The 21671-nt window shown below is 42.9% G+C and overlaps 1 protein-coding gene across 8 annotated transcripts in view; it reads right to left on the reverse strand.

The window, feature by feature from the left end:
- The window catches only part of STXBP5 (syntaxin binding protein 5), a 557868-nt gene that overhangs the window by 51120 nt on the left and 485077 nt on the right, over positions 1–21671 (reverse strand). For all 8 annotated transcript variants that reach the window (XM_068231993.1, XM_068231992.1, XM_068231991.1 and 5 more), the window contains 4 exons: positions 20728–20948; positions 19402–19571; positions 18110–18235; positions 13786–13937 (listed from right to left, as the gene is read on the reverse strand). In XM_068231993.1, coding sequence (XP_068088094.1) covers positions 13786–13937; positions 18110–18235; positions 19402–19571; positions 20728–20948 — 669 coding nt within the window. The remainder of the gene's footprint in view (positions 1–13785; positions 13938–18109; positions 18236–19401; positions 19572–20727; positions 20949–21671) is intronic.

Consider the following 21671-nt stretch of genomic DNA (forward strand, 5'->3'; position numbering starts at 1 on the left):
GCACACACACACAGAGACGGACAGACAGGCACGCGCACGCACACACACGCGCGCGCGCACACAGACAGACAGACAGACACACACACACACACACACACTATTGCATAAACCTCTAAAAACACACAATACAGCACTACACTCAGCAATATTTATAAACAATACAGAAAGACACACATTCCTCCAGATTCTCCACCCTCAGCCCACTCACTCAGACAGGATAACGGAGGCATTTTGGCTGCTGCTGTGTGTGTGCGTGTATGCTGGAAGGCTGGCTGCACACAGGTCTCTCTTCCAGCTGAAGGGGACACATGCTGGCTGATGCAGATTCAGAAAGCCCGCGGGAGGAGAGGAGGCGAGGCACATGACTGTGTGATGGAGGGTGTCAGAGCAAGACAGCCTCCCAAAAAGTGTCCTCAGTGCAAGACGGCTGTGGTCTTCTTGCCATAGACAATGCATATAAAGTCGGGCTACAAAAACATGGCTGCCGCTGATAATAGCAGACTAGGCAGATTGCTCTCTAGTGACAGGAGTTATACTGTGCAGTCCTGTCATGTCAGAGAAGTCTGCCTGGGGGAGAGAGGTTGCTAGCCGCTAGAACGACCTGGGGGCACCGCTGCTGGGGCGCTGGCATCAGGAATAGCACTGTCCTTGGACAGTGCTAGCCAGCCGCCTGTATTGCGCAATTATGTCTGTCGCCCTAGGCCACTCCCACAACCTCGGAACTCTTGCTTGATATCTGGCCCTGACTGCGCCCACCTCCCTCACATCGCTCAGGGCGGTTGCATGCCTGGCACGCCCCTAGAAACGGGGCTGGTGCATTGAAGTGCATTACAATGTAGCCATTCCATCACAGCGCAACACACCGCCTGAATGCAGCCTACAAGGCTAAGACTGTGCCAGCCCTCTTTCAGTCTGAACAGTGGAGATGATGCAATTCAGACACAAAGATCAGCCATACCCAGAGTCTGAAAACTGACAGCACTCAGTGCTTCTGTTCACGCAGAGAGCTATGTTTACACAAAATTGAACATTGCACCATTATGATTACTAAATAATTTGCTAATAGATGGTGTGTTTAAGCCCTTTTATTGATAAGATTGAAAAATATCATCTAGGCTAAAAGGGCCCAAACTAATTCATTTTTTCGCCTAAGTGATATTTTACACATTTACACATTAAAAAGAATCTGAAGTGAAAATAAGCTCATGATATAATGATTTGAATGTTTAGTAAAGCTAAGAAATAGAACATTAGTAGCACAAATATGAATATGATATGGTTTACAGTACAGGAAGAGTTAAACTTCAGTTGTTATATATGCAAAAAGAGCTTCTCTGAGCTCTCTGACCCAACTTGGGTCGACTACAGTGCAGTTTTCTGAAGCACTTACTGTATGACATGTCAGTCATTGTTTCTTGTTTGGTTAAGGTTTTACTGCCAGGAAGTTCAAAGGGTAATCAGCTCTGCTCCATTTTATCATTTAAAATAGAGTGCAATTTGTAAACTGCAAATGTTAGCGAATGATGCAATGTTATAAATAAAATCAGAAACAACTATATAAACTGGAAGTGGAAATTATTCTGGAAATTGTACAAAAAAAGCTTATTATTGGACATCTTTTTTCATCTCTTTCCAAGTGTTAATCATTTCCCCTCCCCGGGACGAGTAACTACGTCCCTGCAAACTGCCATAACTCTGTGCAGGGACGTAGGTACTACGTCCCTCCCGCCATGCCCCCCCGCGCTCGGTACCGCCGATCGCCCGCCGCTAGATCAATGAATGGGAAAACAAATCCCATTCATTGATCTAATTCCCCGTGTGAATGGCTGCAGCCGTCTATACAGACGGCTCGGCCATTGATTCATTCCGTATGCGTAGTGCTTCCGTTCCCGTACAAACAGTACGGAGCTGAAGTCACTACTGAGGACATCTTGTGGCCAAATTGTAATATTACATCCCCCCTTTTTTTTTTTCAGTTTATTATCCCTAGTTACCTTTTTTATTATTATTATTAACCCCTGACCTCCCACAATCCCCTAAAGTTACCATTTTTTTGTATTTATTTTTTTTTAATAAAAAAAAAATTACAACATTAAAAAAAAACACATAAATAGTTATTTTAGGGACTGAACTTTTTTAATATGTATACAAAAACTGTATACTACAATTACTTTATAAATTATGGGCCTGTAATTGGGGATAGACGCAAAACTTAAAAAATGCACCTTTATTTCCAAATGAAATATTAGCGCCATACATTGCACTAGGGAAAAAGTTTAAACGTTGCAATAAACGATACAAACGGGAAAATAAAATGTGTGGGTTTTAATTACGGTAGCGTGTTTCATTTTGAAAATATAATGGCTGAAAACTGAGAAATTTTTTTTTTCAATTTTTTTCTTATTCTTCTTATTAAAACGGAGTTAGAAGAAAATATTTTTTAGCAAAAAGTACCCCCCAAAGAAAGCCTATACAGTGGCAAAAAAAAAACAAGATATAGATTGTTTCGCTGTAATAAGTAGTAATAAAGTTATAGGTGAATGAATGGAAGGAACGCTGACGGGTGAAAACTGCTCTGGTATTTTGAGCAGAAAAACCCTTTGAGGTGAAGAGGTTAATGGTAAGCAAGTGTGAAATATGAATCAAAGTCAGTGCAGCATATAAGAAAGAACGAAAATAACTAAGTTTAATGTTTAAAGACTACTCATACTCCTCAAAAAAAAAAAAAAAATACTAATTCCACCCACCACTGAACACTTATACATTGCCTGTCAAAAGTTTGAAAACACCGCAATCTTCAGAATCTCACATAAGGGAGTACTTTGTTCACATTTTTGTAAATATTTAATTATATCCTTTCATGGGCTAATGAAGATTTGAAACTTTGATACAATGCAAAATAGTCAGTGTACAGCTGGTATAACAGAGTACAGTAAATTTGTTATCCAAACAAAATAACACTCAGCCATTAATGAGTAAATGGCTGGCAACAAATCTGAGTACACACAAGTGAAGAACCTCAAAATTAGCCCCAAAAGTGTCAATATTTTGCGTGCCCACCATTATTTTCCAGCATTGCCTTAAAGGCAACCAAGCATACCGCATTTTTTTTAACGAACCTTCCCATAAGGGAGGTGTTAACTGAGTGTGCTGTTGGGGGGGGCATCATTACTTACCTACGGGGTGCTGCTCTTTCGGTCGAGGAAAGTGGAAAACTGCTCTGGAAAGCGCTAGATCAGAGCGCTTTTCCAAGCATTTTTGTTACAGAAGCTGTTCAGTAACAGCTTTACTGTAACAAAATATGACATCTGCTACACAAAAAGGCTCCAAAAACCCGCTGGGCACGTTTAGAAAATCTCTCTAAACATGCCTAGAAACGCTCTAAAATCTGCTTCAAAAACCTCTAGCGTTTTGCTGATCTGCTAGAGGTTTTTAGTGTGCACTGGCCCTTTCACAGATTGGCACTAGAATCCTCTTCCACTCCTCCATGACCATTTCACAAAGCTGGTGGATGTTAGAGACCTTCTTCTCCCTTACCTTCTGTTTGAAGATGCCCCACAGATGCTAAATAGGTTTCGGTCTGAAGATTTGCTTAGCCAGTCTGACACAGTTACCATCCGTGTCTTCAGTGAGGCAGTAGTTGTCTTGGAGGTGTGGTTTGGGTCACTATCATGTTGTACTACTGCCCTGTAACCCAGTTGCCAAAGGAAGGGGATTATGCTTTGCCCCAGTATGTCACAGTACATGCTAGTATTGATGGTTCCCTTAATGAACTTCCCAGTGCCAGCAGCATGGCACTACCACCACTTGTATTCAAGACACACTTGTCTTTGTAATCCTTGCCGGGTTGCCACCACGTTCCACCACCATGCTTTACTGTATTCAAGACACACTTGTCTTTGTACTCCTTGCCTAGTAGCCAGCACACACTTAACACCATCTGAACCAAGTAAGTTTATCTTGGTCTCATAAGACCTCAAGACATGATTCCAGTAATCCATGTCCGTAGTCTGACTGTCTTCAGAAAATTATTTATTGGCTTTCTTGTGCCTCATCTTTAGAAGAGTCTTACTTCTGGAACGACAGTTATTCAGACCAATTTGCAGCTCTGTGCAGCATATGGTCTGAGCACTGACTGGCTGAGTCCTACCCGCCCGTTCAAGCTCTGCAGCAATGCTGCAAGCACCTCATACGTCTCTTTGCAAAAGACAGCCTTTGGACCTGACGCTGCGCAGGTGCACTCAACTTCTTTGGTTGACCATGGTGAGGCCTGTTCTGAGTGTAACCCAAAGCCGGTTCAAGTGCCCCCTCAACCTATCTGTACTCCCCCAGGTTATCATCCCCGCTGGCTGTCTCTTCTCAGTGACCCGGCACATGTCTTTGCCTAACGACAGGCAACAGGTCACGGAGTAGAGGCAGCCAGCGGTAATGAACATAGGGAGCACTGACAGAACAGCACGCCAGGACTAGTGAGTTTCTATGCTGACAAAACTTTGCAGGGGCCCCAGGTACTTATAAGTCAGGTGGAGACCTGGTGGGGCCTGGCAGTGCTCGGGGGCCCTGGGGCAATTGCCCATTTTGCCTTAATGTTAGTGCTGGCCTTGGAACCTGTCCTGTTATTCCACTGTATGGTCTTGGCCACCACGCTGCAGCTCAATTTCAGAACATTGGCAATCATCTCATAGCCTAGGCCATCTTTATATAGAACAATTCATTTGATATTCTTAACTTAGGGATGTACTCCTATTTGTTGCCAGCGATTTAGACATTAATGGCTGTGATTTAATTTATTTTGATGCGACAGAAAATGTACACTATTATACAACCTGTACACTGACTACTTTGCATTGTATCAAAATGTTATATCTTCAGTGTTGTCCCATGAAAAAAAATATATAAAAAAATATTTTTTTAAAAATGTGAGCGGTGTACTCACTTTTGTGAGATACTGTAAATAGCTATAACAACACATAATTGAACCTTGTTGTATTGGATGTAGAATGTGATAAGAGGGATGTCGATCCCAATGCCACTATAAAAACATTACAGTAGACATAGCAGTCCTATCAGGGCAGTTTCTAGGCTAAATTTCACCCAGTTCGGGAGTCAAAAAATGCGCCCCCCCACCCCAAATCAAAGCTGCTAAGTGAAATCATGTCAAAAGGCTTCTTGAAACCAACTCACCATTTTTATTTATTTTTTACTCTGCATCTGACCACCTGCCCAGGGAAAAAAGAGCGAGCCCTCCGCCCCCTAGCCAGGGAGTCACAGTATGGTGGTCTGACCACCTGCCCAGGGAAAAAAAAGCACCCCCCCTCCCCCTAGCCAGGGAGTCACAGTCAGACCATGGTGGTCTGACCGTCAGACCACCATGGTCTGACTTTGACTCCCTGGCTGTGGGTGGTAAAGGGGGGTGCTCTTTTTGCCCTGGGCTGGTGGTCAGAGCCCACCATGGTCTGACTGTGACTCCCTGGCTGGGGATGGGGGTGTACTCTTTTTGCCCTGGGCTGGTTGGTGGTCAGACTCTGACCACCAGCCCAGGGCAAAAAAAGCGCCCCCCTACCCCCAGCCAGGGAGTCACACTGTTAGACCATCACCATGGTGGGCTCTGACCACCAGCCCAGGGCATAAAGAATGGAGGTGCTAGCGGGCAGCGGCAGCAAGGGCCAAGGCACACACTAGCAGCAGTGGCCAAAAAGACTCCACCTTCTGGGGCTGGGCTCCGCCGCACACTGCTGTTGCACAGTAGGAGGAAACGTCCATGACAGGATCGATGTCATCGCACTGCCGCTCCTGTCACGCTGACGCTCCTGTCACGTGCCGTAAACACGCAGGAGCGCCCAGAAGGATCTAGTAAGCCGGTGATCGCGCTGGTGCACAGCTCCTCCTGCCTCTCGCTGCACTGCGTCCGCGTGTCACCGGCTCCTAGCAGTGACATGACGTCACATCCTTCTGCCTGGCGTAGGGTGACCATATTTTGATTTCCAAAAAAGAGGACGATCACAACAGCATGTGGGCGTGGTCATGGGAAGGGCCAAATATACAAGACCTTAGCATTGTGCTGTCCAACTTCACGGGCATGGAGGGACGTTTTTTTTTCCAGACAACATGGTGGAGGGCCGGCCGACCACAAAATGCAATCAGATTCGCATAAGATTTCCCCACAAAATGCAATGAGATTGGCAACAGATTTCCCCACAAATGGAATCAGATTGGCAGCATATTTCTCTACAAATGCATTGAGATTGGCAGCATATTTCCCCACAAATGCTATGAGATTGGCAGCACATTTCCCCACAAAAGCAATCTTATTGGCAGCACATTTCCCCACAAATGCAATCTTATTGGCAGCACATTTCCCCACAAATGCAATCTAATTGGCAGCACATTTCCCCACAAATGCAATCTTATTGGCAACACATTTTCCCACAAATGCAATCATATTGGCAGCACATTTCCCCACAAATGCAATCTTACTGGCAGCACATTTCCCCACAAATGCAATGAGATTGGCAGCATATTCCCCCAAATGCAATGAGATTGGCAGCTCATTCCCCCACAAAATGCTCTTCCTGTCACCCTCAGCACAGTTGCTCCCACATGTCTGCTCGGTGTGTATCACTCACCGCATGGCAGCTTCAGCTACACACATACATCCTCTCCTCTTCCATCAGCCCCAGCGGCACGCACTGACTTGAGGCCCCCCTCCCTGAAATTAGTGGCACGCAAAGCACACTTCGTAAAAAAATAAACACCAAAGAAAGTGCAAAACGCTGAAAAATTGGGTGTGGCCAAGATGTGCTGTGGGTGGAGCCAATTACTAGCAAAATGCAGGTAGTCCCCGGTAACCATACAAGATTGCTACCTAAACTGAGGGCACCTCGTGTAAGCTAGCTATAGGTGCTGGAGTATAGGTAGCCAAAAAAATCAAACTGATCACATGCTTCTCCGTGAGTTCCCCTAGACAGGGCCTTCCCTGACATTTAGTGACATGACTATGTACCCTGTAAAGCACCAGAGAAGACATCTGTGCTGTATAAATTAATAATATTAAGGTAGTTAAAGAGAGTCTGAAGCGTACAAAATTACCTCTTTTTTTAGGCAGTCCTCTTCAGCATTGATGGCATAACTTAAACGCTGCTATCCTGGAGGCAGAGCTACAGTGCTAAAGAGGAATGCCTAAAAGAAGATGTCATTTTGTAGGCTTCAGACTCTTAAGGTCAGACATTGCTGATTATACACCCTGAGGAAACAGAGTAATAAACAGAATAGGAAGGAGATGGTAGGAAAGAGAGAAAGAAAAAGAGCCAGGGAAGAGAATACAGAGCAGGGAGTGTGGGGGAAAGAGGACACATGCATAAAAGGAAGAGAAATGTGGGAAAGAGAAAAGGGGGATATATGAAGTGGAGGCATTGCAGAGGGGATAAAGACAGTCACACACAGTATGGGACAAAAGAGGAACAGCAGGGAGAATTCACTAAGTCTGTAGCCTTCACTTGTCCCGTTTGACAGGACATGCTGATAAATGTAGATAGGGAGGGGGGCTGGGAAGGACACTGGAAGAGGAGAGCTCAGAGGCAGTCAAGCTAATCTAAACTGTCCCAGCTTACACAGTGCTGCTCCCAGTACTACAGACGTCTGCTGTCAGCATTACCTGTATCACTGGCAACTGCAACACCAGACTGCCCTGCACTATTGATCCATTGTTCTGATCAGAATAATAAATCAATAGTGCAGGGCACTCTGTGTCACAGCAGCCTAGTGATACAGGCAATAATGACAGCTGACTTCTGTAAACTGGAGAGTGAAGCACTGTGCACTGCTGCTACCTCTCCCTGCTAGCCTGCCAATCAGAAAGCTTGCCAGAAATCCTTTCCCCTCACTCACCGTGCTGCTGCTGCGCTGATCTCCTCTGGCCAGGGGGAAATCACAACATCCATGGTGTACCAGATTGTGTCTCAGAGACACATTGAAAGTGCCGCTGTGTGGCCGGGACAGGAAGGGGGCGGGGCCCCACATCCCATACAGGAAGAAGCTGGAGGCTGTGGAGTGTTGACTGTTGGAAATCTGTGTGACGCTGCCTGCTCGGCTGCTGCTATTATTTCAGAGCAGGCAGCGCGCCGAGCCTCTGCATCAGTCAGTGACATTACATTAGTGTATGCTAGCTTGCCGCCCCTGTACCCGGACATTTAAAATAACCTGCTGGTCGCCCCGGACAGGTCGGAAAAAGTGGACCTGTCCGGGGAAAAGAGGATGCCTGGTCTGCCTAGCCTGGCGCCCCCCAATCTGTCACTCTCATCGGCGCCCCGTTCAGCAGAACCGGCTGAACGGGGCAAGAAACGGCCCTGAGTCCTATCATATTCACTATCCTATCCGGTCATCAAAAAAAAAAAAAAAAATGGTTCTCGAGGTATTCTAACATAGAAACCTACTGATTCATAGCAAATCTTTAGGTTCCCCTTGAATTTGAATCTCCCTATTTTCTCCTACCTAAAGCTGACCATTTGATGCACCTACAAGCAAGAATTGAGTGGACACTGTAGGAAGCTTTCCAAGCATCTGAAATTCACCAGAAGAGATGGCAAAACAGCCTGGGAGTATGTTTCTGCAGAGTTATGTTACAACAATCTGTATCTCATATCCATCCATATCATAAATACCTGTCTAATATGCATATTCCCATCCACCTTTTAACTACATAGCTCACAACCCTTTTATTTTGCCCATCACTTTTCTGATAACACCTCCACTGTGTTGAACTCTATCTCTCCCCATCCACATTTTTCTTGCTTACACAATTCCACCACTCCCCTACTTTCTGCTTCCTGCCCCTTTTCCCTGACTATTGCGTTTTGCTTTACATCTTACTCATCACTCAGTCTACCTCAGTGGTCTCCTTCACTGGACTATTTCGCCCTACAAGGTTTAACCTAGAGCTTACGCTTTACATCTTTTTGTTTACATTTTTTACATGGTTTTATTTATTTTTTTTATCCAATAAGTGAAACATACCCACTAAACACAGTAACGATAGTGGAAAAAACGCATATGAAAAAAAAAGCAGGCAGAAGGAGAGTAGAAACAAGTTCTAGGGAGAGAATAATCACCTTGAACAAGTAAATAATTGGCCTTTGTTGTTTTACACTTTAATGTCTGATTTAATTGCTACTTTATCGCTACAAATGCCAAAATTGTGCCTCTTGTGTTAAAAAGACTCTGCTAAAGCAATAAGATGTGTATATAAGGGGTAGTGATGACATACTGTATGTAGGATAACTTATGGAGAAGCATGTGATTTGTTTCATCAGTTGATAGATTTGCAAAGCTCTGATTTGCTGTGATCACATCCTGCTTTAGCACATAATCATGACTGGCAAATCAAAGACTTACATATCTATCACCTGACCAATATGATCACATGCTTCTCTAGGAGTTCTCATAGACATGACCATCACTACAATGGGGAGTTTTGTATAGTGGGTGATGCAACATTAGGTTACTTGGGAAGGGGGGGTTACGAATTAAATAACACACAACACGAATACATGTTATGACATATGGCCAGCTAAATGAATTTTGAAAACAAAAAATAATGTTACAGGATGGCAAACTCACAAGTTTCTACATGAAGGGCAAAAGCTTGGTTAGTTGGGCTCGCTATACTCTGTGTAGGTCAATGCGATTTTCGAGCTTCTAAGCTGAAACTGGGCATGCACTTAGCTTCCTTTTAAATGGTAAGTTTGCTTTGAAATATGCCAAATAATGCCCAAGCTGCTTCTTATTTATAATTCATTTTATAGTCACCTACCGATTTTTCTTTACACCCTCTATACAACGCACTTCATATACAGGAGGCAGATGACAAACAGTTATATACAACAGCCAGCCAAAGGGGTTTTTCAGATGATCTCAAAGGGGCAAAATCTTTTACATGGTAAATTTGCATGACTTATCAGGGAGAAATTAGAGGCTCGGTAAATACATGTATTTTGTATTTCAAGTTTTAAAGTAAACCTGTCACAGAGGAGCATTTATAATTATCTGCCTGAATCTTCACTCAAACTGTGAGGTTTTACATATTTAGGATGTTCCTTTTCCTGTTAAGAGTGGGTAAGGGATGCAGGTATTGCGATAAATTTTATTTGAAATTAAGGTAGTACCGTAAGCGTGACAATGTGCTAGGATGTGGTCTACTAATTTCAAAAATTGCAACACAACCCTCCATTTTTATTCTCAGTATTTTTCACAACTGTCAAATCACACAAAGTGATGCAGGAAAAAATACAGTGAGCAGATTTTACTATCAGTAGTGGACTTACTTATATTTGAGGAGCTAGAAAAGCCGCACATGCAAGAAGCCACAGTCAGCAACCCTTAATGAAGCGATGAAAAAAGGAAAAGACAGACACCAGAACAGTACATGCAACATGAAAACAAAACTTAAAAAGACAAATGTCATCTTTACACAGATACTATGTAGAATGAATAAGAAAACACTAGGAGACGTCCAAGATTCCAAGTGTGGAAATTATGCTAAATATCAAACACTGGTTAGATATACGCTATAGTTAAAATTTTGTCAACATTTCACCTCCTCCATTTCATAAACCCTGTAAATGTGATCATCACACCATACAGCGGATCACAGTTAACGGGACCCTGTAGTATGACTAAAGTAAATAAACTACACAGATCCATAAGTGCACCAACTCATCCTGCAGTCACCACTGTCTGTTGCCTCATTCTCTTTAGTATAGTGGAATAGCCAACTATGTCAAAGTGATCATCAGCATGATTGATGAAGCTTGAGCCGAATGCAGAGGCTGACTCCACCCACATCAACAGCCACTCACCACCCACAAATGGGCAAGGCTGTTGGGGGGAACATGGGTGGAGAATATAGTCTGAATGTGCATGTACAGGGTAGGAGGCCATCATGGCATCCAAGTCAAGCTCTGAAGCTATGCAGATGGTGAGATTTGCACAAAGCTCAACATCAAAAGATGCTCCACTATACCAATGAGGATTAGACAACAGACTGCAGTGACTAAATACAGCCCATGCTCTCCAAATGGCTGTGTTTAATTTACTTACTTTAGGCTAATTAAAGGATTCCTTTAAGAGTGCTTTCACCATGGGTATGGTGAGAGAGGATGTTTTAAGCTAACTTGCTTTACAAACATATTCGTCTGAGACTAGATATGGGGCACATTACAGCCTTGAAAATAAGATCAGTCCTCAGAGAAACATTGCTCAAAAGTAGTTAAATCACCACATTCTCCACCAGGTTTCACCAAACTACACAGGCCCCGTGGGCAAGACTGTTGTTTTTATAAAAAAAAAAGATAACATTAAGCTTTGAAAGGTAAAATAATAGACCAGCCTGAAGTTCTGCTTTAAATTAAAAAAAGAAAGTACCCACTTTCTTTTCTTCTCTACTATACACCATGAAACAGAACCACAAGTCTAGGCAGTTACTTAACCTCCTTAGCGGTAACCCCGTGTGTGTCACGGGGTAAGCCGCCGGAGGGTGCCGCTCAGGCCCTGCTGGGCCGATTTAAATAATTTTTTTTTGCTGGACGCAGCTAGCACTTTGCTAGCTGCGCCAGCACCCCGATCGCCACCGCCGCGCGCCCGATCGCCGCTATCCGGTGCAGCGCGCGGCCCCCCCCCCCAGACCCCGTGCGCTGCCTGGCCAATCAGTGCCAGGCAGTGCCGAGGGTTGCATCTGGAGTCCCAATGACGTCCCGACGTCGCTGACGTCATCCCGCCCCTTCGCCATGCCGACGGGGGAAGTCCTCCAGGAAATCCCGTTCTTTGAACGGGATTTCCTGATCGGAGATCGCCGAAGGCGATCGAAGCGTGCGGGGGGATGCCGCTGAGCAGCGGCTATCATGTAGCGAGCCCTCGGCTCGCTACATGATTTAAAAAAAAAATTTAAAAAAACCTGCTGCGCTGCCCCCTGGCGGTATTTTTCATACCGCCAAGGGGGTTAATACTGTTGTTAACTGAAACCTGAACTGAGAAGAATATGGAGGATACCGTCTTTATTTCAAGTTAAAAATGCTAGTTGACTGTCCACAGTGCTGATGTTCAGGTGCTTGAGAAAAACTTGGAACAAACATGCAGCCAATGTAGTGCTGCCCATAATTATTCATACAATTTTTTGACGGGAAAAAACATAGGTTTCTCCCAAAAGATAATAAGACGATGTACAAGAGGCATTATTGTAGGAAAAAAACATTTCTCAGCTTGTATTTACATTTGAGCAAAAGTGTCCAGTCCAAAATTATCCATACCCTTCACAAAATGCCACAGTCTGTGGGAAATCCCACAGTTCTATACCATTCCAAATAGTCCAAACTGTTCTAAAGCATCCTAATTACCCTGATTAATTGGGAACAGCTGTTTTAAACAAGTCAACAGGTGAAAAAACAGCAGCTCTTTGCAATTGGTTTGTGGACAAAGACAAAGGAGCTCAATGAGGACTTGCGGCTGAGCACTGTGGCTGCTAACAAGTCAGGAAATGGATACAAGTCCATTTCTAAATGTTTTCAAGTTCCAGTGGCTACAATGAAAAGTATTATTAAAAAATACAAGATGTTCCGCACTGTGGAAAATCTCAGAGGACCTGGTCGGAAGCCAAAAGTGACACCTGTGCTGGCCAGGAGGATAGGGAGAAAGGTGAAAAATAATCCAAGGAGCACCACCAATGAGAATCTGGGCTCTGCTGGTGGCAATGTCTCAAGGGAGACAATCCAATGGACACTGCACACTGCTGGGTTCCACAGATTCAAACCAAGGAGGACGCCACTCCTCCAGATAAGGCATACAAAAGCTTGCTTGGCCTTTGCAAATGCTCATCTGGACAAAGAAAAATACTTCTGGTCTTCTGTGTTATGGTCAGATGAAACACAAATTGAATTGTTTCGTCACAATGATGTTTCCTTCATTTGGCGTAAAAAAGGAAAAGTCTTCAAACCAAAGAACACCATCCCCACTGTCACATATGGTGGTGGGAACTTAATACTTTTGGGGTGGTTTTCAGCCAATGGACTAGGTAACCTAATCAGTAATGGTATTCTCAACGACAACATCTGGCAATCTGCAGAGAAACTTGGCCTTGGACACCAGTGGATATTTCAGTATGACAATGACCCAAAACACAGAGCAAAAGTGGTGAAGAAATGGTTAGCAGACAACAACAACAACATTAACATTTTGTAGTGACCCAGACAGAGTCCTGACTTGAATTCAATTGAGAATCTGTGGAAGGAGCTAAAGATCAGGGTGATGACAAGAAGACCCTCTTGTCACTGAGGTGCTTCATCAGGGGATGCCTGATGAAGCACCCTAGTTAAGGGTGCGAAACAGCTGTCAACCTCTGTGCTGCTTGTGCACTCTCTTTCCATATGCAGTCTCTGCTGTGTATTGCTGCATGTATTTACATTTTTTTCAATAAACAGGCGTTTTATATGAATGTGCCCAGCCTTCTGCATTCTCTTTTTGCCTAGCCATGATGTTTTCCTTTGGGCTTTGAGCACTCCATTGAGCCAAAACGGTGAGTCCTGTGCACCTCCACCAACAACAACCACAAATTGTTGCAGATACATGCCGAGAAAGAAACGGAGTAGCAGAAGATAAACACACAATGGATAAGCAGATAACATAAAATGACAAAACAGAAGGATGATTAAATAAAGACACAAACAGAGGAAAGAATTTCTGCATCCACATATTTACATACTGACCAATGACATCACACACAAAAGAACCTAATCTTACCTCCTGAAGGTTGCCGTGTTTTGCGTGGAGACCGTGGTTGTCTCTGGTAAGGGTCATTCGATCCATAGAGTTCAATTGTACCAAGGTTCAACAAAACAGTTTTCTGCATGTAATCTACCATTGCAATACCATTACAGTTGCCAAATACTACTCTGGAAGTTGTAGACAAAAAGAAGAGAAAAGATGCACATTAACTTAACATTCATTTCACATTAACTTAACATACATTTCATATGTGTTTAGAAAACTGTATTAAACACATGGACCTAGTTTTAAATGAGACCAGACCAGAGCCGGGACAAGGTCCTCCAGCACCCAAGGCTGAGACACCAAAGTGCGCCCCTCCATCCCTCCCACCCCAGCAATCACACTTTTTGCTATTAGACTAAGATGTTCCCCAGGGCCCCCAACACCTTAATCTCTAGTTATCTGGCTTGCAGTCACTGCCATGTATCCCCTTTTCTTATTTTTGTCTGCTTCAAACACAATAAGAGAATGATAGCTAAGTGAGCTGTGCGCCCCCTCCTACACTGCGCCCTGAGGCTGGAGCCTCTCTCGCCTCTGCCTCGGCCCTGGACCAGACCCAAGCCAAAGCTACCCAAGGTAAAAATAGAGCATGTTGGATCTACATATCTCTGGATAATCTGTTCCTCTCCTCGTTCCCCTAGTCCCCCGTGATCCCTCCTTACTGCAGGGAACACACTAGGCAGAAACGCCAGCATTGTGGAAAATGCTAGCCTTTCTGCCACTAATGTAAGTCTATTGGCTGCATGTAAAAACTCATATGTGCATTGTGCATTTTTGAAAACGCACAAGGTGCTGCATAATTATTAAAGACACATGTAAAACGCACACAATGTATCTCAATAGACACAGGAGAAAGCATTTTTACATGCAGTGTTGATAATTTTTTTTTTTTTATATGCTACTGTATTTTTACTTCATTGATTATTGATAACAAAAAATGCAAAAGCAAAACACCCCCTCCCCCCAAAAAAATGCAAACGCAACAAGAATGAAGAAAAAGGCACAGTGCAGAAACGCATGTTTTTCTGCACTGCTTACTGTGCTCCCAGCCTCCCAATGTGTGTGTCTTTCATCTTTTTTGCTGTATTTTAGTTATCTTTTCATTTGCATTTTTTATTTAATTTACCTAATCAATGGAATAAAATCCAGTAACATATTTATGAATAAAATGCCTAGTCTGTTTCCTGCCTGAAGTTTATGACTTTTAGCTAAAGTCAAATTTTCAGACAGGAAGGCTTGCTGCAATATTTCTTCCCATCACCCTCCTACTCCCTGCTCTTAAGGGGAGTGAATGGGGTGGGGAAGAGGAGGGAATGGGAGGGAAATTGGAGAGAACATCCCAGCAGGCCTGTCTCTTCTTGTCTGAAAATTCGAGTTTGGCAAAAGTCAAATAGTTTGAGTGATTACGGGCCAAAGGTACAAGGAGAGTAACAGACAACCCACAGAGGTATGTGGATCCAGCATCATACCTTTGTGCTTACCTTAGGTAGCTTTGCCTTAGGTCAGGGGCTTTTTAAAATAAAATAAAGCATGCCATGTGTTTGTTTTCTGTGTGCAACACACTACTTTTAATCTAAAATAAAGTGTGCCCTGTAGGCAGATGCAAAGTCCAGTTGGAAAGGCTGCAAGAACTGCAATTTGGGTGAACAAACAAAAATATATTTTAATATAAGCTATCTGCATAGCACTACTTAGTACATAAAACAATTTACTGTGATAAATATGGACATGACCACTGCTGACACCACAGTTCACTGGCTGTTATTTTGACAAAATACCGACTGACTTTCAAGCCCATCCTGGTGCTGGTTTACCCTCACCTTCTTTGCTAGAAGCCATGCTTTCTTTTCAGACATGACAAGCTGAGCATGGCTTCATCTTGCACAGCAATTACTGTCCGTGCTGCATACCCATGTGACGAAAGGAGGCATGGTTAAGACTTGACATAAAGTGATGCTATACATAGTAAAGGATAAGGTGAAGATCTATGAATTTGTGCACTAGTTTTTTTTTGTTTAATTGTGCACACAAAAAAAATGCACTTTTTTCACAAAATCCATAGATACTGTTCCCCCTCCTCATACCTTTTAGTGGCCCCCCGGAGCTTATGACTCATTGCAGTGGCACACACACACACACACACACACACACACACACACACACACACACACACACACACACACACACACACACACACACACACCTGTCTGGCCGGCGTGCTCCTCTGTGTGTTTACGTCTTTACAGACACCTCATGCCCATGACCTGGCGGCACTTGAGTATGTTCATGCTGTCAGGCCACGGAGATGAGGCGCCCACAAGGACAAGAATGAAACACACAGTGGAGCAAGCCAGCCAGACAGGTGAGCATGCCTCTCTGAAAATACTCTGCAGTGGCTCTGGGGGACTACTATTCACATTGAAGGAGGCCTGGGGGCCAGCAGCAAGCTCTGAGGTCCTTGGGGACAACCACGACCTAATACTATATGGGAGCTGTTGTGCCTCTATGGAGGGGAGCAGCATGCTGGGAGCTGTGATGCATCTATAAAGGGGAGGAGGGAGTTGTTGTGCCCCAGAGGCTTTATGTTTCTTCTTATACTCCACTGTTCCAGTGTTAGGTCCCTCTCTGGTTGAATAGGTTTCTTCAGTGCGCAAGTGTAATTGTGGGCAAGTGTATCTGTATACGGAATGTGCAGGTCCACACATACCCAGTAACATGAAGTGCTTGTGAATGCAGCAAAAAAGACTTAAATAAGTGCCTAAAGTGCCTAAGTTTTACTGTGCATGCACAGACCTTTCTTGCACATGCCCAGTATAGACACGATTGCCCGCGCCCATGTTTACACAATGAAAAACCTATTCAAGCAGAGAGGGACCTAGTGCTGGAACAGTGGGGAATAAGAATATTTCTTTAGTAGCTTCAGATACATTTCTGTTTTTGCTGGGAATGTGTGTGTGTGTGTGTGTGTGTGTGTGTATGGGGGGGGGGGGGGTTTGATGAGGATGCTGTTAGTTGGGGGGGGGGGTGTAACTGGTGACAGCAGGTTTGAGCTGTAAAAAGTACAAATCCAGCCCGGCTTTTAGAAATCTAGTATAGATCAATGATCTAATGATAGTTGTCCTTTTATAATTCAGATGCCAGATAATTTATAATTTACAGCCATATTTTCAGTTTCTGTTACCAACTGATGTGCTTGACAAAAGGTGTTTGACCTGAAATGGAACAAGTGCACCTGTTATGCTGGGAACAAACGATGCAACTTCCAGTCTGATAGACGAGAATTGGACAATTATTTCTAACCTGTGCAATCTGTTTCTGATCAATAAAGAAATCGATTTTGCAAAGTTAAAATCCGAAAATCGATCCCTGTATTGATCGGGAGCAGTTTGGACATGTACACACAATACAACTTCCCATCAGATTATCTGTCGATTGGATGGAAAATTACATCATGTGTTCCCAGCAATGATATAGATCTACCCTGAATGTCATTAACCAGCGCATGTAGAGGTTGTCTGCTCACTCTGTTACTGGAGGAGGCAGACCTTATGGTCGCTGACTCTTCCTTTTGACCATTAACCTTTATGGCTGGATATGGAATGGTAAGCATATGTAAGTGGAGGACATGCTTTTTTGGAGGCCGGGCATAAAAAAAACCCCAAAACAAAACACTTTGTCAAGTTTTAAAACCTATTTAGACAAATGTATTAGGTAAGGAGTATTGTATTGGTAGATACCCATCGATCCTCCCCCTTCATTGGTGTTACTTCTGACTAGTGTACTGATCATTTTTATTTCTCTGTGTATACTTGAATAGAGAACATCGCCACTCGTTTATCTGCGTTTTCTTCCTTGCTCCACAGAGAATTTAGGGACATGTACTGAAAGTAGGCTTTTGAAGAAATTTATTTTGACCATTTCAACCACTTAGAATGGTTTTATTGTTAAACCTGAATATCCATAAAATGACCAATGGCAGCTAACCAGTACATACAGTACATAGAATAGACTGAGTCCTGAAACAGTCTAAGATGCCAAATGTAATGGTGGCCACTAATGATCCAATCTTTTTTGTCCAATTGTACCAAATCTATGTAGTAGAAAGGTAAACCGAGTAAATATATTGAACGCATACTTTAGGCAGTCCCTTATATTACATAGAAATGCTAAGATTGGACAAATAAGAGTGGATTGTCAATGGGCACCTTAAGCCAATTTAGTAGCCATCAGAATCTGTTTGAACTGAGGAAACCAGCAAGACCTCTACTGTATCTAAAAATAATAAACAAATACTTACAAGCCATAAGCGGAATTAACTGCCAGGCCAGTTATCTGCTGAGGAGGTTCGCCACTAACCCATACAAGTTGGGTCACCAGTTCTACTTGATAGCCAGCTGATTGTTTTAAAGGAGTGCTTCTAACTCTGAAATAAAAATAACCTGAGATATTAATATATATCAAATCTTGTGAAAGTTGAGAGATCAATTACACATATAACAGCACTAAGGAAAAAACAACTGAAAACCAAAAACACCTTTCCTTGGTGGCTTGGCCTGTATGTGCATGTAGAAGCATACAGCTGCCCTTGATTTCCTCATCAATAATCCTAAAACACCAACCTGGCATGGAACATGGCTCTATTTGGAAATCCAACAGCTGCTAAATATACTATATGTACGCTTTACTTGACCTCTGAGGGAACTCTTATCGAAATATGGCAAAAAAAATTCACTCCATCCAAGACAACTGCTTTAGCAGTGACCACAAATCCAGAACTGTGAGGGAAAAGGTTTACACACAGGGATATGCTAGAAAGAAGAGGAGATAGCATACATACATACTTCGACTATGGCTGCAGCAGTGAGCAGGATAGACAAGATCTCCCACAGAACTCTATTACATTGGAGCCAGAGAAAAAATTGGAGGTATGCATTGGGATTGGAGGTGTGCATTGGGGTGGAATGCATTGGTGATGGGGGGATGCCAAAACAAAACAATAGTCTGCTTACATTATAGGTAATATATTCAGCTCGTTAATTTGATGGCTTTGTTCAGGAAGCAGAAAGTAATTTTTCAATCAGCTTAAACAGTGAAAATAAAAGTAATGCCTGATATAGACCATATACTATAGTGTTTAAACATAAAAACTGCAAGACACCTTCTGTCAGATGTTGGATGAAATTGGTGACAGCATAGGCAGATTATTGGCCAAAATGAATTCAGTTCACTATATTGTGACTTAACTTTCCAACAGGCCTTCAGGGCACAGGAACACATTCTTGAACTCACGCCACGCCCCTTACAAAATTATGGATTATGCAAAATTCATGCACTTTACTATTATCAACAACTATCTGCTACTCTGTTATTAAGTATTATTTTGCTTTCTTTTTTTCAGTTTTGTATGTTTCCTGTATGTGCCAATTCCAGTTATGACCCCATCGTATTTGTCAAATAAAACAAATTCTGATTTCTGACTTTACAACACTTGAGCAACATCCACCAATTACACATTCTGAGGTATCAGACAATACCTATAATGCAACTTATGAATATCAAAAGCAGTTAAAGGAAAAAATAAACACGTACTTTAGACAAGGTACATTGTCACGGATGCCATCAGAAGAACTACTACTTGTAGATGGGTGAGATTGAAGAACAACAGGTTGGGGATTGGGCCCTCCAATAGGTGTTGGCACATGTTCAATGTCAGGAGACTCTAGATCATTGACTTCATAGAGTAATCTTACTTCCAGTAGCTAGAAGCAAAGCATAACAAATCCTCATTAGCTATTTTAATAAAGCCAACTATCTCATTATGCTACATTCATTTATTACATCTCAAGTTGTTTTATACACACACATATTTATATATATCTTTAAAGGTTAATCTTTTTCTTAAGGGAAACCTGAGACAAGAAGTGTCTCAGGTTCTACACTGCGCCTGCGCAGCACTACATGCACGATAACGTGCAACTCGTCCAGGCTTTCCAGCTGATTTGCGGGGGACCGGAGACACCTAGAGAGACGGCAAGGGACGAGCGGCCCTAACGGGGATTACGGAAGCCCCAAGTAAGACTTCTTGTCTCAGGTATACATTAATGTACGTAAAACTAATGTATGAAACTAGCCACAAGTTACTCCCTTTAATACTGCAGTTACAGTGCATCAATCATTCACAACCAAAAGGGATGCCAATAACACAGACTCATCACCAATAATGGTCTTACAGAGGTTCTAACAATTCTTAATGAACTCCTAAATTAAAATTAATCATTTTTGCTTGTGTACCTCTTTAGGAGGTGTGGTTTTCACAAGGACTTGTGTTACAAGCAGAAGATGAAAAACAAAGCATAAAGGAACGTTTTCAAAGGAAAATGCTTACTTACTCAATTGCTTTCACCAAGCCTAAAGATGATGCAACTCATTTTCCTATCGACTCTTGATAGATTAAGGTACTATAGAAGACTACACTTCCTGCCACCAGCCTATTCGCTCTCTATTAGAGTAAATGGGCTGAGGGTTGGAATAACAGACTGCAACAGGGATATATGTACAGGATCACTAAGCTGGAACCTATACCTGTCACAAGGATCAGAATCTAGGCAATGCAGGACCTGCTCTGCTGTTACAACCTCAGAGTAGGAAAGTGTGTTCCAACACCCCCAAGTTATTTTCAGGGTTTTTCTTAGAACTAGTCTAAAGTTCCAATTTCACATTTCTCTATATATAATCATTACCTTTCCCTCTGCAGTTACAAAATTACCCCAACAAAAACAAAAAAAACAAACACTATGTTGTAGAAAGGTACTCCATTTCCAAATTCCAAGTTTCACTTTATATACTGTATACGACAGCCAAATAATACTACCACCCTTGATCTGGATATGTACTGACATGATAGGATACTCTTACCGGGATTTCTTCTGTTGTTGCTTCCTGTTTGCTGAACCTGTAGACAATGATATGGGCAGACACACCTGCCACACAGAGTATCCTGCTCTCAGGGCACCAAGCGATCATCTGGATGGCATAGGGATCTTCATCTACTATGTCTGTGCTAGGTTTGTCCTCTTTATTTCGAGATTTTTCAAATACTTTGGCAGTCTTTAACTTGTACAGCATTTGCAAATTTACTACAAAAAGACAAAAGGAGTTAGACAGAGTGCTCAAGAATCTTTGAAGTCCAACAATCTGAGTAACAAAGATTTAATAGTTGCAATTATCCTGCAATACTACTCAACTCTATCCAAATACTTTATGGCCAGACTTAAGGTGGCCATACACAAGTAGATTGTTTGCATTGTTATCTGGCCAATTTGAGAAATAGTTAATCAGTTCTGCTGAGACACTAATTACCTCACCTGTGTATGCTTGTGGGTCTTTGTAAAACCTGTACTGTTGGTGGGCCTTGAAGACAGGGTTGGGGGAACTCTGCACTAGTGGTCTTGCAAGGTACGTGCCATGCTAGCCCCTAGCATTTGCCCTGTATAATTATGTCAAACAGGCACCCGGGACTCAGGAGTGGAGAGAGCAGTCAGCAGAGAATACACTGGAACCATGCCGTGGAAAGGGTAGTGTTGCCTCTACACTGCCCGAGCTGAAAGGGGCTGCGTGGGAATCACTGAGAATCCCAGTAGGCATGCGTCAGATAGATTGCTCTCCGATCATTATTTGATCAGAGAGGGATCTGTTTGCTCGAATCCCTCCATACACTACACACAAATTTTCTGTTGATTTCACCATGAAACCAAATGAAAATCTGTAAAAAGGGTGTGGAGGGATTCAACCAGATAGGGCCCTCCCATTGACCAGTGTATGGCACCCTTCACAACTTTAAGATGCCCATGCTAGATAAG

The sequence above is a fragment of the Hyperolius riggenbachi genome, chromosome 4 (assembly GCF_040937935.1).
Source record: "Hyperolius riggenbachi isolate aHypRig1 chromosome 4, aHypRig1.pri, whole genome shotgun sequence".
NCBI classification, from domain to species: domain Eukaryota; kingdom Metazoa; phylum Chordata; class Amphibia; order Anura; family Hyperoliidae; genus Hyperolius; species Hyperolius riggenbachi.